At 39.0% G+C, this 27,175-nt stretch overlaps 1 protein-coding gene across 1 annotated transcript; it reads left to right on the top strand.

Moving 5' to 3' along the window:
• Positions 1-5,311: 5,311 nt before the first annotated feature.
• Positions 5,312-26,072, top strand: LRRC58 (leucine rich repeat containing 58). The gene is made up of 4 exons (XM_025990132.2): positions 5,312-5,908; positions 15,222-15,350; positions 16,006-16,283; positions 20,020-26,072. The coding sequence occupies exons 1-4, from the start codon at positions 5,424-5,426 to the stop codon at positions 20,226-20,228; spliced, it is 1,101 nt and encodes a 366-aa protein (XP_025845917.1). The 5' UTR covers positions 5,312-5,423; the 3' UTR covers positions 20,229-26,072.
• Positions 26,073-27,175: the final 1,103 nt, after the last annotated feature.

The raw sequence follows: 27,175 nt of genomic DNA, 5'->3' as shown, positions 1-27,175 counted from the left end.
TTTTTGTGTGAACATGTTTTTAGTTCTCTTGGATCTATACTAGGAGTAGAACTGCTGGGTTACACGGTAATTCTTTCCTTTTGGGAAACGACCAGACTGGTTTCCAAGATAACTGCACCATATTATATCCCCAGTAGCAGTGTAGGAGGATTTCGATCTCTCTACACCCTCACTAGCGCTCATTATTTTGGGATTTTAGCCATCCTAGTGGCTTTGAGTGGTATTTCTTTGTAGTTTTGATTTGCACTTGCTAATGATATTGAGCATCTTTTCCTGTATTTGTTGGCTATTTGTACATCTTTTTTGAAGAAATATCTTCAGATCCTTGGTGCATTTTAAAATTGGATTATTTGTACTATGGGTTCATGTTTAATCTCTGTTGATACATGTATCTTAAAGGCAGTGATTGTATTTGGATGAAACCATAAACTTTGGAGTCATATTCCACTATTTGGTTATCCAGCCCCATCATAACTGTGTGACTTAGCAAGTTACCTAATTTTCCCACACCTCAGTTTTACTGGTAAAATAGGGATAATAATACTTATCTCATAGAATGAGTATGAAGATTAAATAAAATAATGGCTGCAAAGCCCTTAGGATAGTGACTGGCACTTAGAAAACAACCAATAACTATTAGCCATTATTTTTAATTATCTCTATACATTTCCAACATAAAGCTCACTTTTTTACACACAAGAGGTGCTCCATGAGTATTTGAGAATGAAAAAATCAGGGACTAGAAGTATTTTAACTTGTTTATAGTTGTCACTATGATTAGCTACCTACGAAAAGGTAAAACAACTCAATTATAGATCATATGCTGAGCAAGTGGATAAAATTAAAAAGATACATACCACTCATATTCCCAAAACAATCGCCAAGGAAAACACCTCAACAGGTATGAGAAAAACCCTAATTGGAGTGACTTCAATGGGAGTAATCAGCAGGATGCTTTTACAGCTTTAACAAATATTTAGTCAGACTTCCAGATTCAAAAATGTCATTGTTTGAATCTTCAAAAATTTCAATAAAGAAGACTGGTTTGGGAAAAGATACTCAGGAAAGCCTCTTACTCTATCAATTCTACAGCAAGAATACACGAAGGCAGGGAAAGACACTGCTAATGATAACCACACTGTAGACCCTAATTGACAAAACTGGCTATAGACTCACTCTGGGCCCCTGTAAATATAGAGGCCACTGCCTTCTCATGATGGATTTGAAGACTACAGCTCCCTCTGCCTTCAGTGTTGCTTTAAACAGAGAGTAACTGGCTTTTGAGATTTGGACTACAGTTGGTAGAAAGATGGCAGAACTTTATTTATTTAAAGATTTTATTTATTTGAGAGGGAGCACAAGCACAAGTAGGGAGAGTGGCAGGCAGAGGGAGAGGCAAGAGCAGACTCCCCACTGAGCAAGGAGCCCAGCACAGGGCACCATCTCAGGACCCCGGGATCATGACCTGAACCAAAGGCAAACAACCCAACCAACTGAGCCATCCAGTTGCTCCAGAAGATGGCAGAACTTTTAACCATCGAGGCCAAACTGGACAAACCAAATTCAGAGGGATTCAGTAGTGGAAAGAACTCAAAACCATGCAAGCCAGGCTAAGGGACTCACCTTCATCTGATAACTAGTGAGGAAACATGGAGACAGGGGAGGAGAGAGATGTATTGAAATAATGAAAGCAGTGCCTCAGAACACCTATTGGAATCTAAAGGAAGCTGGAATGAAGGTAGAAATCCAGTGTAGGAGGCCCGATGTCTTGATATAACTAGGGAACAGGACAATAAGCATAAATTTGGCGAGTTAAAACTCAGGGGCAAGGAGAGTTCAGAACAACCTCTCAAACTCCAATCCCTAAAACAAGATATGACCCAGGCAAAAAACCAGTCTGTGCAGGAAAATTGTGCCATCGTGAGCAAAGAATGTTTTCAACTTTCTCTTTACCCTGATCATGATAAAACAAGTGTGAGAGAGTAACAGTTGTAACAATAACCACTATTATTGCTAATAATAATTGCCACTAAAAAAAAAAAATAATAATAATAATAATTGCCACTATTCATGGAGTGTTTACTTTGAATTAGGCACTATGGTAAGCACTTCAGCTTTAGCCTTATAATGATTCTATGAAACAGACAATATTCTTCATAATCAGATGATTAATCAAAGCTTTAAGAGATTAAATAGCAAAATCAAGAATAAGAGAAATCTGATTTCCAGATGTAGGATCTGAATTCTAGATCTCATAAGAGCCAAAGCCCGTGCTTTAACTACATCAGTCTGTTGCCTCTCAGCCAGTAGGGTTTATGAAAGGATTTCCACTCAGCTTATTTCCTGGTTTTTCTGCAGTCAATTAGCCAATAGGGCCATCTTAAACAGGTATGCCAAAATTTACTCATGCATTTGTTTCATTTACTCACTATTTATCTATGTCTCAGAGAGGGGTGCCTGCTTTCAGGAAACATAAAGGTGGCTGAATGAGGAATCATCCTTCATTTGATCTCCCTTCTTTTTTTTTTTTTTTAATAACATCCTAATTAGGAGACTTACCCTTACTATATTTCATAGTCAGTTTGACCCAAGAGAAGCTTGATGGTTAAGTTTCAATAACTGGACAAATATGCCATATACTCTCACAATTCCCTGAAATCCCTATTCCCCTCCCTAGGTAACACATTACACTGTCTCCTCTTCCCTTCACATTCTCCAGTGTCCCCACCGTCTCTCTGGCAGCTCCTTTAGACAGAGCGCATCACCGTGAAGAACAAGAAGCCACCAATGCGCCTTCACCTCCCACAGGTTTTTCAGAACTCTCCAGGCTGCCTGCATAGTTTTAAGGCCCTACTATTGTGTGTGGGGATGCTGCTGAATTTAGACTTATCTGGCACAAGGAAGAGAGATGCATCCATAGTCGCTGAGGTAGGGATTATAATGAGCAATAACGGGATCCTCACATTAATCTGAACATTTCTTCAAAACTTCCTATCAGGCAGCTTCATTCTCTATTATTTGAGTCTACTTCCATCTTTCCCCCCTTTGTTTCACTGATTTGTAATCTTAACTATTTCTGAATCACATTTAAATCATTTTCTTCTCGTATTAAATTCCTGTCACTTAATTTTTATGACAGGCATGTAACATTTTGAAAGCATGAAACTGTATTAACCATTTGCAAATTTTCACATATGAGGGCTCCTGCCAGTATGTGATCTTAAGCCAAAACAAAGTCTAATGTTTAAAAGGACACTTTTGAAATAGGTTTCAAAAGCAGGGACATTAGGTCTTTAAAAACTTTCTATTTCTGGTTTACACTGACAAAGTATATCCTCCCGCTTACTGCAACTCAAGCAGAAATTACAGTTTGGCAGCAGGTAAGAGGGAGAAAGTTTCTCACACAAATGAGTGGCAAGAAAAAAGTTACTTTATTCTTCCTTTTAGGAGGCAAGCAACTTAATGTCATTGATTATATGCGATCTTTGAACATCTAACATGCATAAGGTCTGTAAAAATTTGCTAAATGTTTTTTTTCATTTCAACTCATGACTTTCCAAAATCATAAAACGTAATTTCACAAAAGACTGAGTTTGGGGGACGCCTGGGTGGCTCAACGGTTAAAACGTCTGCCTTCAGCTCAGGGTGTGACCCTGGGGACCTGGGATCAAGTCCCACGTGGATCTCCCTGCATGGAGACTGCTTCTCCCTCTGCCTGTGTCTCTGCCTCTGTGTGTGTGTGTGTGTGTGTGTGTGTGTGTGTGTGTGTGTGTTTCTCACGGATAAACAAATAAAATCTTAAAAAAAAAGAAAAAGAAAAAGACTGATCTTGGGGTAACTATGTGAATTAGGAGTACTAAATTAAAGCCAGAGTCAGTTAATCGTAGTTGCAACCTGCGGTAAAATCTTGCTGCTTAGGGCAGCCTGGGGCAGCCTGGATGGCTCTGCGGATTAGCGCCGGCCTCCAGCCCAGGGCGTGACCTGAAGACCCAGGATCGAGTCCCATGTCGGGCTCCCTGCATGGAGCCTGCTTCTCCCTCTGCCTCTCTGTCTCTCTCATGAATGAATAAACAAATAAAATCTTAAAAAAAAAAAAAAAAATCTCGCTGCTTAGTTTTTAAACCGATCAGTCCATCTCAGCTCTCTCAGGTCAATGAACCTCTTCCAATGGTTCCCGAATTCATTTCTCGCCACTGCGACTGGAGCCAAAAAACCACAGAAATGCTTCTACAGCTAAAATGTAGAAACAAGGGATCCCTGGGTGGCGCAGCGGTTTAGCGCCTGCCTTTGGCCCAGGGCGCGATCCTGGAGACCCGGGATCGAATCCCATGTCAGGCTCCCGGTGCATGGAGCCTGCTTCTCCCTCTGCCTGTGTCTCTGCCTCTCTCTCTCTCTCTGTGACTATCATAAATAAAAAAAAAAAAATGTAGAAACAAAAAATAAAATAAATAAATAAATAAATAGTCCCCCATCGGGCTCCCTGCATGGAGCCTGCTTCTCCCTCTGCCTGTGTCTCTGTCTCTCTGTGTGTGTCTCTATGAATAAATAAATAAAATCTAATAAAAAATAAAATGTAGAAACAAACAAAAAATAAATAAATAATAATTTAAAAAAGTCCCACGTCGGGCTCCCTGCATGGAGCCTGCTTCTCCCTCTGTGTCTCGGCCTCTCTCTCTCCCTCTGTGTGTGTCTCTATGAATAAATAGAATCTTTTAAAAAAATAAATAAATAATAAAATGTAGAAACGCCCTTACTTGACATCTACCTTACTTGTTGTCTCATGTTCAAAAAGAACTCAGCCCTGCAGGGCGAACGGGGCAAGCCCTAGCCCCGCTCCACGGATGGACAAACTGCAAACTCCTCGTCCCGGGACACAAGGCCAATCCGACAGCAGAGCCTGAGGCCGGATCCGGGGCTTGCGGTTTCCAGTCCGGCTGTGCGCGCGCCTTGGGGCCGGCTCGGGGGACCCCGCCCGCGCCTTCAGCCTCGGGGACGAGCCGTAAGGCAGCCGCCTCTCCGACTTCCGGGGTCCTCACTCCCACAGCGGGATCCGGGCGGGCGGTGCGCCACGACGCAGACCCTCGGCGCCGGGAAGCGAACATCCCGGGGCTGTTGACCCAGGCGGTTGCACGCACCCCGCGGCCTAGAAGTCGCGGCCGTTCAAACCCTCCCGGGCTCAGCGCGCCCTTCGGCCGCCGCCCGCGCCGCGCGCCACGTGAGACGCAGCCCGGCCCCCGAGCGCGCGCGCGCGCACCCAGCGTCGCGTGATCCGCCGGGGCCGCGCGGGAATAAGCGCCCGCCCGCGCCACTTCCGACGCGGCCTCCTGTTCAGGTTCCGGGGCGCCGGGCAGCTCCCGGCCTGTGGACCGCGCGCCGCGCCCTCCGGTTCGGGGGGGGGGGCCGCGCGGCTCGCGGCGGCGGGAATGGAGGAGGCCGGAGCGGGGGAGGCCGAACTGAACTTGTCCCGCCTCACGCTGTCCCCGGAGACGCTGGAGTCGGAGCTGGAGGCGCGGGGCGAGGAGCGGCGCGGGGCCCGCGAGGCGCTGCTGCGGCTGCTCCTGCCTCACAGCCGTCTGGCGTCGCTGCCGCGGGCGCTGGGCAGCGGCTTCCCGCACCTCCAGCTGCTGGACGTGAGCGGCAACGCCTTGACCGCGCTCGGGCCGGAGCTGCTCGCGCTCAGCGGCCTGCGCACGCTGCTGGCCAAGAACAACCGGCTCGGCGGGCCCGGCGCGCTGCCCAAGGGCCTGGCCCGGTCGCCGCTCTGCCGCAGCCTCCAGGTGCTCAACCTCAGCGGCAACTGCTTCCAGGAGGTGCCCGCGTCGTTGCTGCAGCTGCGCGCGCTGCAGACCCTCAGCCTGGGGGGCAACCAGCTGCAGAGCATCCCGGCCGAGATCGAGAACTTGCGGAGGTGAGCGGGGCCCTGCCCCCCCGCCCCAGGGTAGGGAAGCCGGGGGCGGTGTCCCGGGGCCCCGGAGCCCCGGAGCCCCGGAGCGCTAGGCCCGCTCTTGGCGCGGTTCCTTGGTCACGTAGCCGATGCTCTTGCAGGCTCGCTCCGTGACTCTGGCCGGGAGCGCTGCCCGGCCACCGCGGCGAGCTGTAAGGGAAGGCCCGGGAAGCCCGCGGGACTGGCAGCCTTTGCAGTTGTGCCCTAAGCAGATTTGCGAGGGAGGGTTTGGGAATTTATTTTATTTTATTTTATTTTTTTTGTTTGGTCTTCTTGGGTCCCGGGAAGGGAGAAGGAGGGACTCAGACGTGAATCTGAGGTGGTCACGTCCTTGCCCTGACGCCTTCGGTGGTTGTCCGTGTCTGACAAACAAGGTGCTTGACCAGACCCTGGCTTTCCACTCCGTTTCCCGCTGCCCTCTCTCTGTAGCACTAGTAGCAGCGACGATTTGTGAAATGCGGGGAGCCCTGCAGTTTACCGGCACCTTATGGGCACTTAGGGAATACGTGGTGAATGGATGCAGTCCGTCCCCTTTGCCTGGAAGGCTGCCTGCCTCTGGCAAACTCCTGTTCATCCTCCAGAAGCCATCTCCAGGGTTGTCTGTTTCCTTCCTTTACCGGCTCCCGGACGGTTCCTGCCGGAACTCTTGCTTCCTGTGTACCTCATCCATCCTGCCGTTGCATTTACCTTACTGATTATAATTCCTTGTTCAGAGGTCTGCCTCACCCACGGGATTATTCGGTAAATATATGTTGAATTAAATGGAAGGGGGAAGCAGAGAAGCAGGACAGCCAGACTCTCGTAAAAGTGCTTTAAAAAGTGCTCCACAGGGATGTGAGAAACAGAGCAAATGTATTGTCCAAAGTGGGGGGGGGGGAATATTTGTCGTCTGCAGTTTTCACACCATCCTTTATTGCGTTTTCTGAACTAGAAAGAGCTAAATCTAGTGAAAAGAACAGCGGCCTGAGAATAAGAACTCTTGGTGTCCCAGCCTTAGGCGAGTCGCTTAACATATCCTGACCACAGGGATCCCTGGGTGGCTGGCGGTTTGGCGCCTGCCTTTGGCCCAGGGCACGATCCTGGAGACCCGGGATCGAATCCCACGTCGGGCTCCCAGTGCATGGAGCCTGCTTCTCTCTCTGCCTGTGTCTCTGCGTCTCTCTCTCTGTGTGTGACTATCATAAATAAATAAAAATTTAAAATATCCATATCCTGACCACAGCGACCTAATCTTGCAAAATGAGGCATTTGGACAAGATGTCCCTTCGTTGACTCATCAGCAAATATTTATGAAGTACTTACCATGTGTCAGTCACTGTCCTAGGTACTGGGGATACAGCAGTGATATGGTCCAGTTCTCATGGAGCTAACATGCTAGACATTAAATAACTAGTTATAAAACCTCATTAGTATTTTTTTTTTTTTAAGATTTTATTTATTCATGAGAGAGGGAGAGGCAGAGACACAGGCCGAGGAAGAAGCAGGCTCCATGCAGGAAGCCCAACGTGGGACTCGATCCCGGGTCTCCAGGATCAGGCCCTGGGCCAAAGGCGGTGCTAAACCACTGAGCCCCCCGGGCCGCCCCAAAACCTCATTATTTAATTACAGTTTTTATAAGTTCTGTGAAGACAAATGAAATGCCTTGAAATACCAGAGGGGCCTGACTTAGTTTGGTCCTTGAGCAAATAATATTTGAATTGAGAATGGAGAATTGAGAATTTTGAAGGAAGAATAAGAATTAATAACAAGGAGAAGGTGGGGTGGGATCAGTCTAGGTAAAAGGAACAGGGCATATAAAAGCCGGAAGGCAAGAGGGACCGAAGGCCAACATTTTGAAAGGAGGACATTGTACTAGAGCACAGTGAGAAAGTGGCCAAGAGGGAAAGTTGGCACATAAAAATGTGGAGCAGTCCCAGACCATGGCAGATCTTGAAGGCCATGGTAAAGTGTGGATTTCATTCTAGGTACACACAGGAGAGTTTTAAGCACATCTGTCTTGTTGTTGCACAGCAATGGAGTGGGGGAGAGGGTGAAGAGATGAGAAGAGATTTTGAGGGCTCATTAGAAGGAGGTAATTCTAGAATGAAAGATGGCGGTCGCTTATATCTGGGTGGTGGTAGGAGAGATATTAAGAAATAGAAAAGTTGGAAAGAGATTTAGACATAAAATTGAGGGCATCCCCGGTAGCTCAGCGGTTTAGTGCCGTCTTCAGCCCAGGGCATGATCCTGGAGACTCGGGATTGAGTCCCACATCAGGCTCCCTGCATGGAGCCTGCTTCTCCCTCTGCCTGTGTCTCTGCCTTTCTCTCTGTGTGTCTCTAATAAATAAATAAAATCTTAAAAAAAAAACAAAAAACAAAATTGACAGTCCAGTCCTTGGTTCTAATTTTAAAGTTACATAATTCCAGCTTTCTCATTTGAGTCTTAATATACTGAGAAGGACCTAGAACAGTTATTTCCATCACATGGGGGGAAAGGTAGGCAAAATCGTATTTATTGAGTACTTACAATACTGTAGGCCCTATAGTAGAGGCTCTGTATACAGCTTTTTAATTCTCACAGTGTTTCTGTGAGATGAGAGAAATGAGCAGTTAAGTTATAAGATACCAAAGTCATTGAGTGGTGGAACTGGATTTGACCTCTGGGGTCTCTGACTTCAAACCCAAGAATTTTCCACTGTGATAGAATAGGGCTAGAACCTAATCCTTCTGACTTCTGTTGCATGTGTGATCAGGAGGATTGGTCAAAGCTGTTACCTGGTTGACCTGATTTTCTAGGCTAATAAACTATGCTTTTTGGTCATTGTACCTTTGGCTCCAGTTGTACGTGGGATCTTTTTTGTCAGCGTTTTCATTTTTCGGTTTTATGCTCCATTTTTCTTTACTAGTAAGAATCAGTAGAGGTTTAGGCCATGCTCCAAATTTAAATTCTAGTTGAATGTAAGCTAAAAGGGTCATATAAAAATACAATCTTAGAAGTATAAACAACCTGGGCAGTGGCCTGATTTCACCTCCTCCCCCTTTTTTTAACAGATGAGGACACTGAGATTTAGTATCAGTCACTTGCTTGAAGCCAGATAGTGGCAATGAGATTCATGTGGTTCATGTTCTTTAAAAGCTTTTGGTGAGTGATAGTATTTGAAAATGATTTGATATGGGGATGCTACCTCAAGAAAAGTACTTCCTTTATCCACAGATGCATGGTTCTTGTCTTTCTGTATATCTCTTCCTGTTTCCTGCCTTTTTGTACAGAGCTGTCTCACTAATTCCATCTCCCTTTAACCAACCATAATGTAGGACTAATTTTTATTTTGTTATTCTTGATGTCATTTTTATTGGGTGGAGGAGCAAAATATTTTCTACTTATATCTGTCTTTAAAGTTATTGGTACTAAGGGCCTCTATTTTTTTCAGTGGGTCATTGGCCCTTGCTACAGAAAAGTCACCTACTTAAATCCCTAGGGATACTTTCCAAGAAGCAAATTTAAGGTTGGTCTGTTAATGCTAAACAGAAAGGAAAAGAAGAATTCTATAAATTCTATGAATGAGTTTTGTTTTCAATATTCATCAAACACTAAAAAATAGAATTGTTCTAAGCCAGATGAACAGAAGTGCAGTGTTGACAAATACACATCACAGGAACTTTTAAACACTACAGTTTTGCTTCAAATTCAATAGTAGTTTGTTTTCTCCTTTCAAAAGCATGTTTGGAAAAAGTAGAGTGTGTTTTAGAAATTTAATTCCCCCAAATCATTGAAAGGCTTTAAGTCCCTAGAACTTTGGAAATTATTTGAGTTTCGAAGTGAGAAATAAGCCTGAAAGTGTAAATTTAATACGCTGATTGTGTACTATGATTAATGATACCATCAGAGAATTTATATGATTTTGAAATAGCAGACTTCATTATATTTTAGGACATCAGATAACTCTCTGATAAAGTCACAGTTACTACTAAGGTTTGGCATCCCTTCTGTCTGTATATATTCCAAAGCATTGATAGAAGGAGACATTGCATCAGAGCTGACAATGAATGAGACACTAATTTCTCTTAGTTCTTGGACTTAAGTAGAAAGGACAATATTTGCATTTGCTTCCCTTCACCTTATTTTCTTTTCTCCATCATTAGACTGTGTTGCAAATTGTTTTTTAACTTTTGAAATCTTTATAAAAGGACTCCCAGGATTGTTAAATTTTCCCCCAGATAGTCTTCTCGTTAAAATAGTTCCTTTTCCAGGATAATTTCTGTGATTTGGATTCCAAATGTTCAATTCTATTCTATTCTGTTTTGTTCTGTTCTATTCTAGTAGCTTCCCTCATTGAAAAAGAAAGATTTCTGAGTAACCAAGCATTAACCATATTTGGTAGGATAAAAAATTCCTGCCCAGGAATTCCCCCCCCCCCCCCCCCCCCCATTTAAACAGTGCTTAGACACTTCTGTGCAGGAAAGAGAATTCACTCTCCTATCCAAACAGTTGATTTTTGCTACTAGGTAGTCTTTAAAAGAGAAAAATATAACATCAGAATTAAAGTTGTCTACTTACTTTTACTAAGCATTATAGTTCAAGAGAGTGAAATGCAACCTTGGAAAGATTTGCATAATCAGGAAAAAAGTATCAGAATATTTTTAAAATGACAAAACTTCAGATTCAGGTTAGCTTTCTAAGTCACTACATAACAGGGATGTCTGAGATTATGAAATACAGATAGAAATTCAACAAATGAAAGAAATTGTACCTGAAAAAATTTATATAATGAGGAACTCTGGAAAGGACTTTAAAGTAGGTATGTTTTCTAACTTCAGAGAGGTAAAGGCAGGAACTTCATCAATGAAACAAGAATAAGAAGTTTAAAAATTTACAGTGTATGAAAACCCCAGTTAGAATTCCTAGAAATGAAAAAATGTAATTGTGAACTCAATGTGTTGAATAGTAGACTGAAGTTAGCTGATGAATGAATCATAAGCTAAAAGATCTTACTGGGGCATTCTTCTGGAATGCAGCATAGAAAGATAAAGAAATGGAAAATATGAAAGAAATGTTTCATGTAAAATTGATCCTAAAATTTAAACTGCTGTTTAGTAAGAATTCTAGAAAGAGAATAGAAAAAATGTAGGAAAAACTGTGTTTGATGTAATAGTAGCTGAGAATTTCCCATAATTAAAGAAAGATTACTCTAAACTGATAGCTAAACTGAAGCATCATAATAAAACTTTAGGACAATAGAGAAAAAAAGACCCTAACAGCTCCTAATAAAAAAAAAAAAAAAAAAAACAATTACCGACAAAGGAACAGAAGTAATATTGGCTGTAAAGTAATGGAACATTACTGGGTAATGGAACAGTTCCTAGGGCTGAGGAAAAGTAACATCAACCTAGAGTTTTATGCTCAGCCAAGCTGTTACTCAACTGTGAAGGAAAGAGATAAAAACATTGGAGACAAAGGACTCAAAGGTTAACAACCGTGGGTCCTTGCTGAAAGAACTTGTTAAATATATACTCCAAGAAAAATGGACTTTAAAAGAAATAGCAAGCTCTTTACTAGCCCAGGCTTATAGCTCGCAGCTTAAAAACAACCTATTTTTGGGTATGAGAACTCATTTTAATAAAATTCAGAATTATAAAGAAAAAGAAATAACAAATTCCAAAAACAATGGTGAACAAAGAAATTGGTAAAACATATTGATAAATCTGAATAATTATTAATCATAAATAAATTTAAATTTATTTTCAGATCAAGGTAAAACTAATTCTAAATGATACAGAGAGGAGGACAGAAGGCATGGATGTGTGTTTAGGAGTGAGGGAGAGCAAAGGAAATTGGGGTAACTACTAGCAAGGTGTAAAAATAGCACCTACAGTTCAAAATAGTAGAGGGGGAATGAGAAGAAAGGAAACTTGAATGAAACAAAAGAAGAGAAGAGAAAAAAGACATTGAGATATACCATGGTAATAGAAAACACAAGTCTAAACTTATCAAAATCAAGTTGCATACTGCTTATAAGAGTTATACTTAAGGGTGTGTGGGTGGCTCAGTTGGTTAAGCACCTGCCTTTGGCTCAGGTCCTGATCCTGGGGTCCTGGGATCAAGCCCTGCATCTGGCTGTCTGCTCAGCAAGGAGTCTGCTTCTTCCTTTCCTTCTGTGATCTTTCATTCTTTCTCAAATAAACAAATAAAATCTTTTTTAAAAAAAGTTACACTTAAAATAGAAATACCCCAATAAGTTAAAAGCAATAGGATAAAAAAAAGATGTACCAAGCAAATCTCTACCATTTCACATCTGCCCTACTGCATTAGGCTCCAGTCTGGTCATCCTACTTCCATTCCTCTTACCATACTCCTCTTCCCGCCACTTACCAAGCTACTTTACATACCGCAGCAACAGTGATCACCAACTTTGTTCGAAACCCTTCCTACTTAGGGTAAAATTCAAAACTCTAATTAAAGGGCAGCCCGGGTGGCTCAGCGGTTTAGCACCGCTTTCAGCCCAGGGCCTGATCCTGGAGACCCGAGATCAAGTCCCACACCAGGCTCCCTGCGTGGAGCCTGCTTCTCCCATTCCCTCTGCCTGTGTCTCTGCCTCTCTATCTCTGTGTCTCTCGTGAATAAATAAATATTTTTTTTAATTTTTTTTTTTTTTATTTATTTATGATAGTCACAGAGAGAGAGAGAGAGGCAGAGACACAGGCAGAGGGAGAAGCAGGCTCCATGCACTGGGAGCCCGATGTGGGATTCGATCCAGGGTCTCCAGGATCGCGCCCTGGGCCAAAGGCAGGCGCCAAACCGCTGCGCCACCCAGGGATCCCCAATAAATAAATATTTTTTAAAAAAAGAAAGTCAGTTGGCTTAAAAAAATTTCTAATTAAGGCCCTTTGTGATCTGGCCTTCCCCTGCTACGTCTCTGACCACATCTCTCCCACCTCTACCACTCTGATGTACCTACAGCTGGCAACACACCAAGCATTTTCTACTCATTCATTTCATTCAGATCTCTGTTCACATGTCATCTAAGAGAACTTTTTCTGACCACCCTGTCTACAATTTCACTTCCATCACCATCTGATTACCACCCCTTTTATAGAGGTAACCTTTAAAGCTATCTGACATAATACATACACATTCACTGATTTTTGTCTATATCACTAGATTGTAAGGTCAAGAACTTGGTCTTATTTATAGTGTGTCCCTGGATTGGTGCCTGGCACATGCATGGTAGGTGCCTAGTTCATATTTGTTAATGAGGCACTTTGTTTGATTCATTTTGAAGAAGAAGGAACTAGGGTGTAACAAGAATAACCGGCCTAAGTACATATACTGATGAGTGGTGTATTAAATGAAATAAATATGAACAAAAATAAAACCAGGAGGCAAGATTGATAATTAAAAGAAATAGATTTTAAGGGAAAATAAATTAAAAGGGAAAAAGAGAAATGCTTCATGTGAATTAAGGAACAGTTCAGCAAGGATTTATCTGCTTCTGTATTTTCAGGGGAAAGAGCAAAACTTGGTAATTATGAAGGGAGGAAGGAAAACTCTGGTTCTGGTGGAAGACTAACCACAAGAGCAAGACAAAATAATAAGTAATGCTATACAAATTTTGAATTGCACAGTTAATAAGTTTCATTCTAGTAGCTCCATATTCATTTTACACATGCAAAATGTGAACAAAAAATAGACCATTCCCTAGGCCACAGAGAAGCAAGACTATGTAGAACATATATTTAACAACAAAGCTCCCAACAAATTAATAAGACAAAACCATGTAACCTGTGAGAAAAATGGATAAAGAATAGAAAGAGGCAATTCTCTAAAGATATACAAGTGGACAAAAACACTTGTTTTTTGCTAATAAATTCACTAATAACTAGAGAACTGCAGATTAAAAGAACAGAATGGTACCATTTTTCACACAATCAAATAGTAAAAGTAATAAAAATAATAAATTAAGCAAATGATAGTAAGTGTTGGCAGGGTTATATGGTAAGAAGTACTCTTAATTTGCTAATTGTGGATTTGTAATTAGCTGTAGCTCTGCAGAGTAACGTGGCTTTAGCTTTTAACATTATCCTATTTTTTTAACCTTACATCCTAAAATCTTCCCCTAGAGCTCTGATGTGGTGAATCTGGATGGGGCCTGGAATTCATAGCTTTAAAAGTATCCCAGGTAATCCTTACCCTGGGAGTTTCGGTATTAGTTTAGTAGGCTATTTTATGCCACATTCAAAGGTGTCTTAAAAGAATCCTAGCGTCTGTTGAGTTAGCAGATTTAGCAGGAAGACAAAAGTAACATAGTAATGAAAAAGATCTGTATGTATACATTTTCTTTTTTTTTCTTCTTTTTTTTCTGTATGTATATGTTTTAGTAATACATATATATTTAAAAATTACATATGTTGTAAGAACTGATTCTGCCACTCCCTGCAAAAACATCTTGGAGAGAGCCTTTCTACAGTCATCACCACAAAAAGTAACAGTACATCTTGGTGCAATGTATGCTATGTCTAAAATGTTGTTAATTTGGTGGAAAGTAAGGTAACTATCTGAAGCTTTAGTTTCATGATAGTGGTCAATTTTACATAATTTATTTAGCTGGCTCCTGAAGAATGCATTTGTTACAGTAAGAACAAAGAAGAAACGTAGAGTTCAGCCATGTTTTTCCACTCTTTTCAGAAATGATTAGTTAGTGGTTGTCCCATTGCCTCATAGTGCATCAAAGCCATGCCTATCAGCACAGAATTCAGGCTTCATATAATCTGGCTTTCCTTCAGCCTTTTCTCTGGGTTCTTCAACAGGAACTCTACTCTTCTGTGTTAAAAGATCTGTCCATTGTCCCATAAAAGCCGTCCCCTCTAACCTCTGAAGTGTCTTGTTTCCTCCCATCTGCATGAGCTCATAAATTCATGGTCCCGCTGAAGTCACAACACTTTTGCAAAGCCTTGCCAGTCTCAAGTACTGTGTCCTTTTCTTACTTCTCTACTTAACTCTATCATTTATGGATTGCTCTGCTTATTTTAATATTTTAATCATAGTATACTTACTTTTGGCCTTGTTTTGTGTTTAGTTACAACGTTGTCTAACAATGTTGTGTCTTACCTGCTTACCCGTAATATAAGCTCTCTGAAGATTGCATATTTCTCTAGCGCCTATATAGCATATAGCAGATTCTAAGTAAAATATTTGCTGAATGAATAAATGAAATCTGTTCGTTTTAATAAAGACCTTGGGATGTCTTGTCTGACTTTTGTTTGTTTACATTTTTGTTTTTATTCATTTATTTTTACAGTTTAGAGTGTTTATATCTCGGAGGAAACTTCATCAAAGAAATTCCACCAGAATTAGCAAATCTGCCTTCTCTAAGTTACTTGGTATTATGTGACAACAAAATCCAAAGTGTGCCTCCTCAGCTTTCACAGTGAGTAGTTTCAGGCAGTCTAAGTATACACAGAGATCCTTGCTTAGGAATTTTTGCCTTGCATTCATTCCATGTGTTTTATATGTAGAAGAGAATTAGGCATTCTCAAGGTAAATGATCCATGAGAATTAGAGTTCTAAGGTTTGCTGTGAGTTGAATTGCTTATTTTTAACATTACTTTTAAATGCCCTGGTTTACTTCTCAACATATTGTTTAGCCTGTTTTCTCTAATCAAAAATAGAGTAATATGGTATAGATTTTCCCAGGTTTTATGGAATTTTACTGATTTTATTTTTAATATGAAACATTCCTATCCTGATGAAATAATGTGAAGGATCTTGATTTCTGTTGAATTTTAAATCTTTCTTCTTATAAGTATCTGAATGATAAAGCATGCTAAAAAAAACCTTTAAATCTAGCATTCATATCAGCTTAGCACATCAGAATACTAATTATTCTAGACTCTCTAGGATTCTATGGGCAAATGTCAGTTCATGATATTTACAAGTCTGCACTTGGTCTAGTTTCAGCTCCTTTTTATTTTACTTCTGTTGACCTTAATTGCTCATCCTCAAGGGAAATCAAGTTCTTCACTTAACTTTCTTGGTAGTTAGCTTGTTCGCTGCCATTGATTTTTGTACTGCATTCATTGTAGATTGCATTCGCTTCGTTCTCTCAGTCTTCACAATAACTTGCTGACATACCTGCCTCGAGAGATTCTCAACCTTGTTCATTTGGAAGAATTGAGTTTGCGAGGAAATCCATTGGTTGTTCGTTTTGTTAGAGATTTAACCTATGACCCTCCAACTCTCCTGGAATTAGCTGCACGGACCATTAAAATTCGAAATATTTCCTACACTCCCTACGATCTTCCTGGGAATCTTCTTAGATACTTGAGTTTAGCCAGCAATTGCCCAAACCCAAAGTGTGGAGGTAAGTTAATTCATTGTATATATTCATTTAGCTATTTTTTAAAAGACTTTTTATTTATTTATTAGAGACACACACAGAGAGAGAAGCAGAGACACAGGCAGAGGGAGAAGCAGGCTCCATGCAGGGAGCCCGACATGGGACTTGATCCTGCGTCTCCAGGATCACACCCTGGGTCAAAGGCCGTGCTAAACCACTGAGCCACCAGAGCTGCCCTCATTTAGCTATTTTTTATATTGATGATCTAAATTTTTAATTAGTCATCTAAGTAGTCATCTTTCAGAGATGGCTTTTTTTAGTCTTTGTTTCCCTCATCCTTTCACCCTTTTATCCCTCTTCTCTCTCCCTTTCTCCTCCTTTTTTTTTTTTTTTTAAGTACTTTACAATTCATACAGAAGGAAAATAACCAGAAAGTCTCCTCGTGTCTTGGAACTGTCATAAGATAGTAGAATAAGGTGGTAAAATTAGAGGGACACAAAGGAAGCATAAATAGTCCTAACAGTTTAAAAAGAGTTTCCAAAATGTTTGGCCACCTTTCATATTTATTTGTAGGGCATTCTCCTAGACCCACTGTTTGTTCTAAGTATCAGGTACCTTTATAGAGTATGATTCAGGATGTAGGAGAATGGGCTGAATGTATCAATTTTGGAGTGTACTCTAGACTTTTATATTCTTGTAAATCCATGATTCAAAATTTATTGAGTTTAGAGCATCTGGAGAGGATTAAAGAAATGATAGACTGTAGGGCAGAGTAAAGTAAGAATTCAGAGTACTCTTGGAAATCAAAGGAGGGAGAGAGTACATTTGATTAGATCTGGAAAAATGAGCTGATTTCTTGAAGTCTGAGTTGGATTTTGATATGGTAAGTAAGATTTAGGATAGGAAACTTTTCATTGGAGAGAGCAAAATTAGACACAATACTAGATGGGGTACAATATCAGAGGAGTTAAATAATGTGGCTCAAATGTACAGTTTGGGAAGTATATGAGAGGGATAAAGGATACATTGAGGCCCAGTTATGAAGGCCTAAAGTGCCAGGATGTGTGGGTGGGAGCTGGTGATTGATAGCAGGTCGTTTTATTTTATCTCTCTCATAAATGACTACTTTTTAAAAATCCAACCTAATAGGGGTACAGAAAGGTTTTTACTGTAATAGCAGAAATGTAGTTGCGGGGGAAATTCTGCATAATGATGATCAGAGCCAGATAAGATTTTCCCTGAAAGTCCCATCGCCTTGAAATTGAAGGTTAAAAGAGAGAAAATGATTTAAATTTCTCAAAGAATATTAAAAAATAGAAAAGACACTTGGTTTAAAAAAGATGATACTCTGGGCCATTTCTGGCTACTCACTCAGAAATAGAAGGTACTGTGCTGTGTCAGATTAGAAGTGCTTAAGCTCTTCACTGTGGCTCTCCTTTCCCAAGCTGACTTTAACATAGATGGGAGACAGCATTCATACCATATGTTATGGCTTAATAATCTATGTCTGATCTCCTCTTTGAATCTATCCTTTTCTAAAAATGGACCTCTACAAGAATTATCTTTTCTTTTTAAAATGCTTTTCTTAATGACTCTTTTTAGTGTACTAATACGTCATTTATCTTAGAGACAAGTATACTTTAAAAATTATTAGTTTAGGAACACCTGGATGGCTCAGTGGTTGAGCATCTGCCTTCGGCTCAGGTCGTGATCCTGGGGTCCTAGGATCGAGTTCCACATCAGGCTTCCTGCAGGGAACCTGCTTCTCCCTCTGCCTGTGTCTCTTCCTCTCTCTATGTGTCTCTCATGAATAAATAAAATATTTTTTAAAAATAAAAATTTTTAGTTTAAAAAGCGAGATTATACAAAAATTAAACCAGTAATGTTTTCCTCCTCAGACTCATTAGCTATTATTAAACACTAAGTTAAATAAAACTAAACTTTTTTAAAAGATTTATTTATTGATTTTAGATCGAGAGGACACACATTCTTGAGTATGTGGGTTGGGGGAGGTGCAGAGGGAGAGAATCTTTAAGCAGACTCCCTGCCCCACCCCGAACACAGAGGGTGAGGGCAGGGGGAGCTGGATCTCATGACCATGAGATCATGATCTGAGCCATAATCAGAGTCAGTCTTAACCAACTAAGCCACACAGGTGCCCCAACAAAAGCACATTTATATTCAGAGATTTTTTTGCCTTTGTAGAGTCTGAGATCCTAGAAATGACAAGACAGTATTGTATCGTTTTTTTCTCATGGTAACTCTATAATACTTTATTACACCCATCTTTTTTTAGAATGTTAACACATTAGGGGGGGGATTTACCATCAATATTGATTGACCAGTTTATTGCATTTATATACTTTCTTAAATTGTTCAAAATAACATACCATGAAATCCCCTTTTTAAACTATGGATTATACTGACTACAGGATCAGAAAATTAGAAAGTTAATGAGGGAAGTATTAGGAAAAAGATAAATAAAAATCATGTTTCTCCTTTGCTTGAAGCACATCTTTTTAGTTTAGACCCTTATGTAATACAGAGTAGTTGGTGCCAGAGGAATCTTAGCGTATAGAAAGTTGAGATTGCTCTGCAGAATGGTGATGGGACTCAGAGTTGTAGATGCTCCGGTTATACTGAACCCTGAGCCACAATGACCTCTGCTTTCCTCTCAGCTCTAGCTGTATTTTTACTTAGCTGAAGGGCCTCAGCTCAGGAGCAGTAAATTAGAAATCAAAAAAGGTAAATACTGTTTCAGTCTACCTAACAGTGTAAAATTGTGTGAGAATCAAGTGAGGTCATTAGTAAAACAACTTTGAAACCTATAGGTTTAGAACCTGTGGAAATATAAGATGGTATTTTGTTTCTTTGAATCTTGCCTTCCCAATACATAGAACAGGAGTACTAGAAATCATCTCCTTTCTGCAAATTTTGTGTATGACAACTAATCTTGTAAGATCATTATTAAAGGAGGGATCCCTGGGTGGCGCAGCGGTTTGGCGCCTGCCTTTGGCCCAGGGCGCGATCCTGGAAACCCGGGATCGAATCCCACGTCAGGCTCCCGGTGCATGGAGCCTGCTTCTCCCTCTGCCTGTGTCTCTGCCTCTCTCTCTCTCTCTCTGTATGACTATCATAAATTAAAAAAAAAAAAAAAATGTTTAAAAAAAAAAAGATCATTATTAAAGGAGTTTTGTGGGGTTTTTAAAAATATTTTATTTATTTATTTGAGAGAGAGAGCATGAGAGCACCAGCCGGGGGAGGTGCAAAAGGAGAGGGATAAGCAGACTCCCCTGGGGTCATGACCTGAGCCAAAGGCAGACGCTTAACCAACTGAGCCACCCAGGCACCCCTTGTGGGTTTTTTTTTTTTTTTTCCTAATTTCTTGACTGAAGAGTAGTATCAAGGAGTGGCTTGGGTATGGAAGAAGAACATGTTAGGTATCCTATAATCTCTCCTATAATCAGCCACTGTCCACCAAGTCATCCAGAGAAAACAAGCTAAGTAAACAGTATCCTTTTAATGCTAGCTCCCTTTAAGATAAATCTTATCTGGCCTTCTCTTTGTAGCCAGATTGCCATCCCTAAGACCTTTGGTATTTCTATAAACAGCTATAGAAGTAACTACTGCTTCTGCTTAAAATTCACAAAAAAGAAGACTGTATATGACTTTTCTTTAGAATGCTGGAGAAAGAGTTGAAAAAGAAATGGCTCTTTGCCTTGTAATAATTATTTTGTACTTAATTCCTTCTTTTCTCCAGGAGTCTACTTTGACTGCTGTGTCAGACAAATTAAGTTTGTGGACTTCTGTGGGAAGTACCGCCTCCCACTGATGCACTACTTATGTTCTCCAGAATGCTCTTCCCCTTGCAGTTCCGCCTCTCACAGCTCCACATCGCAGAGCGAATCTGACTCGGAGGACGAAGCTAGTGTTGCTGCACACAGAATGCAGAAAGTTCTTCTTGGTTGAAAAGAATGCAGGGTGGTATGAAACAAAAGAACTGAGCAAAGGTGATTAGAAAAAAAGATGGACTTCAAAGTTTACTAGAAACCATATCTTCATCTTGAATCTCCATGAGAGAGCTAGAGATGATGGAAACGATTTTGTATTTCATCTTCTCGTTCAACAGGAATGAGTCCAGTTCCATGTTTGGATTCTTTGAATATAATAGTGGTAACCTCTGAATAGTGGTTTCAAGTTTAGCTGATTGTTTGCAGTTTTCACTCAAGTTTTGCATGAATCACACAGCATAATGGAGCATTCTCTAGAGCAGTGCTACAATAAACCATGAGTGGTGTAACTTGTGACAGTGGAGATGCAGAAAGAAATTATCAGAGCTGTAATTATTATCAGAGTTGTCCTTGCGTTTAGACTGAAGACTGTAACAGGATTAACCTTCCCTTCTTATATTGCCCACATGTCTAGATTACAGAGCTGTTCAGATAAGCTCACAGATATTACATAGGACCTAACCCTTTCTGACCTAACTGGTAAAGTGAGGGATATAATTTTTATGTGGGATTTTAAAACTCTTCAGTAGTGCTCTTTTGTTCTCTATGATTGTTGTTGCCCTTCTGTAATCCAGCAATGAATGTTAGAGTGCCTTAATCCTAGCAAGGTTTTAGAAATTTATTCAAGGAATGATGCCAGATCAGCCTATATAACCTAACATACTATGCAGGACACTTTAAAATATGCTTTAACAGAACTGGATAAACAGCTGTATATCTAACATCAGAGCTCATGGCCACCTTAACTTGTGTTTTTTGTTTAAATACGAAGTAATCCCTTGTAAGGAAATAACTTTTACACTAATAGGAAGTAGTGTCTTGATTAATCTTTTCATCATAAGACAGAATGATAGCTTTTGATTTAAGAATCTGTCAGATTTCTTCTAACAAAAGAGATGTATGCTTGGAAAGCTTCTTTGTATCTTGCATTAAAGGAGTAAGAAAATGAATTTAAAATTTTTAAGTCATACCTGACTCCTTTGCCTGTGTTTTCTGAACTGTAACTTTCTCTACATTTTAAAGAAAAACTAGAAAACCGTTACAGCAAGCCAAGTAAAATTGTGGGCAGCAGTCATTTGTGTAAAGACTTTAAAGCAGTCTTTAAATTGTGTGAAAGAGGATAATTTCCAAAACTAGATTAATCATGTAATACTTTTTGAAAGTAATGTATTGATAACATAAGAAATTTAACTATATCCCTAAAGTGTAGCAGAAAAATATTTCACAAATTAATTGCTATTAGAAATGACCAAATTTTTATTAACTAGTTTGATTTGCAATAAATATTGAATAATAGTACAATTAGAAGTTAATATTATAAAATAAACAACACATAGTAGGAGTTATTAGATATCCAATAATAAAATGATGTTTCATTGGTAAATGTTACCTATACAGTAATACGCCGGTCAGAAACACATTAAAACATCAGAGGATCTCCCTTCTGACTTCCTGGCATTCACAACTGGGGCACACTATTTCTTAAAAGCAGATTGATGTATAATAATAATATGTACATATGTTAGGTTTTTGTCATATATTTTTTGTTTTAGAAGAAAATATACTGTAGGATAGTTCAAAGTTTATTATGTGTTATTCATGAAACATCATGAGAGTTTCATGACTGCAGTTGTGAAACGCTGCTATAGAGTGAATCCCTTCACTTTGTTATGATGTAATAATATTTTTTTCCTTTTGATTCAGAAATTTTCTAGGTCTATAGAAGTAATCTATTATGTTTCTGCTGCCTAGCAAAGTAGTACATGGGTGATTATATCATAAAATGGAAATAATGTAAAGGCTTTGTTTACTTCTCCACTTGAGCCACAGCAAGCTATGGCTCATACTACAAAATTATGAAAAGTAAAGATGACTTAGGCAGTGCCTAAGTGACAAGCCCAAAATGTTTTGTAACTGATTTAGTTAATACCAATACATAAAATATTTTCAGAGAAAATAATGTATTCATAGTAAAATATCCAAAGTGATAGGACCAAATTCTTCTGACTTAAATGCCTCAGTTTACTTCCTAATCCATTACCAGCTTGACCTAAGTAACAGCTTGGGTAGCCTTCCAAGAGTTAGTCTTTGTAAAATAAATGGGTAGGTATGTAAGTACAATCAAGTACTTCCCAGTTTCCCAGAAAGGTTTACTGATTGATCTTTTATAGATGTAAATAGATCCAACCAGAAATAATTTCTAGCCTTTGCTATATATGCAGATGTATGCCATAATGTACGACAAAATGTTTGTTGTACATGTACATTTGAAAGTCTAAGATCAGTGTACAATTGTCTTTAGTAACTTTTACTGAAATCTGCATTTCAATTTAGTTCTTTTTTTTTTTATCTTTGACCTAACCTTTTATAAGAGCTGCTAATAATTTCTAAGATTTTCCCTGTTTCTCTTTTCTACCTTCTCTTTTTTATAACTGGTGATTATAGAAATTAGCCAGAAGATGAGATATAAGGGACTTGATAATTTAGAAACCAGATAGTCAACTCCTGAACCATATAGCTGACTGTGTATTTGAAATGATAGTCTGTCTCTTTAGTTGCTAAGTCACATGTTTGTGTTAAACCAATTAATAAACTTTAATTATTTTTTGAGACTTACAGATCTGCACTAATTATCATAATGAAATAAGTTTTTGATATTGCTCCAGTTGGATAATTTTAGTGACCAGAACTTCTATGGATAAAACTATTTAACCACAGCATTAATGTGTTTAGAATGGAATTCTTCAGTGTTAATATTTGAAATGGAAATGGGTACATTGAACATTCTTAGTAATCTTTATTCCTAGAATACAATTCTCAGTGTCACCAACTCAGTTTGAATAGTCCTAGGATTTTAGGAAATAGGAAGATTAGCTAATACAGTATTTTGCTTCCATAGTGCCAGAGATTGGCTGACCCTAAGGATAAGCTAGCTAAGGTTCTTAGAATTCCTTGCATTTGAATACCAGAGGTAGATCTGAGAGTTACTGTTCATATTTTACTTCTAAATGTGTGCCACAGAAGTCTCTTATTCTGAAATTCTTACTGTTTAGAACTTTAAGTTACCAAATTTAAAAGTAAAGATGCATTGTAAACTGTACCTCAAATTCGAGAAATTTTTATATTGATGTAAATAAAAGTTAAAGGCAGTCCACACTAGTGCTGTGTAATGCTGCAGACCACTTCTACCAAATACTGTAAATATCAATTTAGGCAAAAGAGAAGAAGGAAAAGACTGATTGCTGGAGTATTAAATGAAAGAAATCTTTTAAAAGTACCAAAGGGCAGGGAGATTCTCTCTCAGTCACCAGACTCCCAGGGATTTCCTTGAACCAAGAAAGTTCTTTAAAGTAATAGTGAATTGTTTTAAAATCACGTGGCCTATTGACTACCATCTGAAAGCCTCTATCACTAAATTTTTTTGGTTTCTGCTATTGAGAGATTGTCCACACCCTTCCTTAATGATGGGCCAGCAAGTAAATAGGACTGTCTTGGGACGCCTGGGTGGCTCAGTGGTTAAGCGTCTGCCTTCGGCTCAGGGTGTGATCCTGGAGTCCTGGGATCAAGTCCCACATCAGGCTTTCTGCATGGAGCCTGCTTCTCCCTCTGCCTATGTCTCTGCCTCCATCTCTCTCTCTCTCTCTCTCTCTCCTCTCTCTCGAATAAATAAAATCTTTAAAAAAAAAAAAAAAAAAAAAAGGACTGTCTTACAGCCAACCTTGCTCCTTCCAAAGGGAGAAGGTAATACTTCATTAACCTAGAATTTGTGGTACGGCCCTGGTTAATGTTTACTGTGTCACTATCTAGAAAAGAAAAAAATACTGAGCAAATAATTAGTGCAAATAAAGTTTGATCTTTTAAAGCATTTTAGCAGTATTATACCTTAAAAAGTTGTTCTAAAAAGACCCTTTGTAGGGAAAATAACAGTTTTAAAATGTATATATAATTAGTTAAGCTGCATTTATTTAGAAATACCTAATTTTTACTTAACCCCCTTCTTATCCAAAGTAGAGATTTTATTATAGTTAGTATAGATATTACTCCTCATTTAGTCCAAAATAGTCAGCTTTTAAGTTTTGTTGGGTGTTAGTAATAAAGGGTGATGTGCATGTTTTTAGGCAACATGATCTGTGATACATAGTTCTGATCCCTCTGTATAGAAAAGTACTTGACTCACTGTTTCTGTATTAAGCACTATATTCTTATAACATTAATTTGATGAATTTAATAGCATCCACTTTTGTATTTTCATTATAGTCATGACCTTTTTAAAGACAGCAGTGTCTTCATTTGTGCTAAGAAAGTGTGTGCCTTAAATCCTCCACTGTAGAAAAGTTTGGGGAACTGTGTCATTTAGTAAGTTGTTTGTGAGATGGTAATGAGCCTTTACATTTGACTTGAGGGAGAAAGACTGTAAGTGACCTCTGAGGGATTCCTTCCTCTAAAACAGGGCTTAATGTCTGAGTCTAGGGCTTCTGGAGAGGGAATCTCAATTATGCATACTATGGAGAAAGTCAAGCCATAAGGATCAGAGTCCCTTGAAATCAAATCAGTGAAAAGGTATATTCTTTTTTATATTATTTTATAAAGAAAATTTATCTGGTACCACAAAGGGATGACAGCAGTTCCTAACCAACCTTGTATTACTAGCATTACACAAATATATTACTGTGAGGCCTAGGATATTTTGTGAGTGGTTTCTTTGTAACACTGGGTTGCAAGGGGCTATGTTTTAACAATTTTCATGTAAATATTTCCATTTTTTTCTATGTTCCTTGGTTCATATTTGCTAAGAATTGACATAGAAAATAATAGTTCACTAACAACAGACATTGAACACTCACAGGGTAATACTGATTTGGGTGCTATTAGACTTATCTGAGATTTGTCAGTCTCAATTTATCCTAAGGTATAGTATTCAATCTAGTAAATATTAAAATTTATTAGTTTAATGACAGTTATATACCATTGTACCAGGAAGCCATGGTTGGATTAACTAAGTGCATTCACCAGAACTTACTTTCTTTGGCTGTGAATAAATTGGATAAAAACTTTTATTCTAATTTGTGGTTAGAAGAAACAGATGAGATTGAAAGTGGTATTGCTGGTTACAAAAATATTACTAAATTGGTTAATTCTTCTGTTTACAACTGATGTTTTAAGAGAATCCTTTTATTAAATAGTCGGCATTAATGTGGTCATTAATGTGATGTAATATATGTTATTGAGAAGGAATATTAACTTCAACAATAACTTTACAACAGTACAATCATGGAGAGACCTGTGTGCCTGCAACTGGTGTTTGTTGCATTTCTGAGCCCACTTGTATTCATGAGAAACAAAAATATTATTGAATATTGTAAGCTACCAGTATTTTAACATTTTATGAAAAGTTTGGGACTTTGTCAACAGAGGATATTGAAAATATATGTACTTTTACTTTAGTCAAATTATTTTTCATTTTCTGATCTCTTAGTTTTATGTATTTGAAATCTTATGAATTAGGGATATCTATATAAGCATATATAGATATATAGATATTTAAAACATAATGATAATGTAATTCAGCAACATGATTCAACAATTAAATTTTCTTTTCAGGACAAGATATAGTTAAGTGCATCAAATTTATAAGTTACTTTGTGATGGTAAATGCTCTAAAAAAATACTTAAGCTACTTCAATTCTGTACCTCCATTTTCCCCACAGGACACACAAAATGTGATGTTATATTAACCCTCTGTGAATTTTGCCTTATTAAACATCGTGCCTTATTTTATTAAAAGTACGTTCTTGGAACTTGATTCTGTATTCTGGAAAAGTAACACTATTTTAACTGAATTGAATTTATTTAAAAAAAATCTAAAATCCTTATAATGTTGGTATTCGCCTGATAATTTGCTGTACCACAGCTCATCGTTTGTTCAGTTTCTTCACTACATGAATACATACATTAGGCATGTATTAGCATTTACTCTCTTGCTAGCTACAAAGGATAAAAGATGAAGTAGACAGGTGCCTTTCTACCACAGTTCCTTCTGCATCCACAGTCTTAACCAGACTTCTGGATGCATGCTCTAGTAAGAAGTTAGTGAAGTCATTTTGGTAATGAAGTTCAGGTACTTAATTGATCAAACAATCTTAACACAAAGTAGTCGAGTGCTGACTGACCACACTAATACAACAGTATTTAGTATAGTTTTTTATTGTCATTATTTTGGTGACCCTCCTTAAAGTGCCATTTTCCTAGATTCCAAAATTTGGAAGAATTGTGGCTGGTTATGAGTTAAGCAGAATGGGTAGGAATGACACACTCTTCAAAACAATGTTTTGAATTTGCTGAGATGGAAAAAGCTCAACACTTGCCTGATTCGTATATAGGAGGGTCTTTTGGTGAGGATAGGGTCAGAAATTGAAAGGCGCAAGAGAAAAAACATTGGGTATAACTGATCTCTTTCCTTTCTTGAAGCTAAAACTATTCCCTAACCTGCCTGCCCAGTTGGGGATGTTTTCCTTAGAACAATTGTCAGAAGAAAATTTTCTTTAATGGCTTATCTAACTGTAGATGATACCAAATAGGAAACCAGAACATTTTGGGGAATAATGAGACTTGAATGTTGTCCTATCCATCACATCAGTCACTGTTAGCTTCATGAACAATTCCATCAGTATCTCTAGAATGTTAGAGTTAGAAGAAACTTTAAAGGTCTGAAATTGAGTCACTTGTTTGAGAAATGAAAAAATTTAAGCTCAAAGAGACTTGTCCACATGTCTGAATCTTGAATCCAAGCCTCTGGGTTCCCACTTCACTGTTATCCATGGTAGCATTCTGCTTGCTTTATTTAAAATCAGTAACAGTATTGATACTGCATTGTAACTCGCCAACCAGCATCAAGGTGATGCTGCT

Source organism: Vulpes vulpes, chromosome 1 (assembly GCF_048418805.1).
Source record: "Vulpes vulpes isolate BD-2025 chromosome 1, VulVul3, whole genome shotgun sequence".
In the NCBI taxonomy this organism is placed as follows: Eukaryota; Metazoa; Chordata; class Mammalia; order Carnivora; family Canidae; genus Vulpes; species Vulpes vulpes.
Note: the sequence above shows the minus strand (reverse complement) of the source record. Positions and strands in the feature narration are given on the sequence as shown.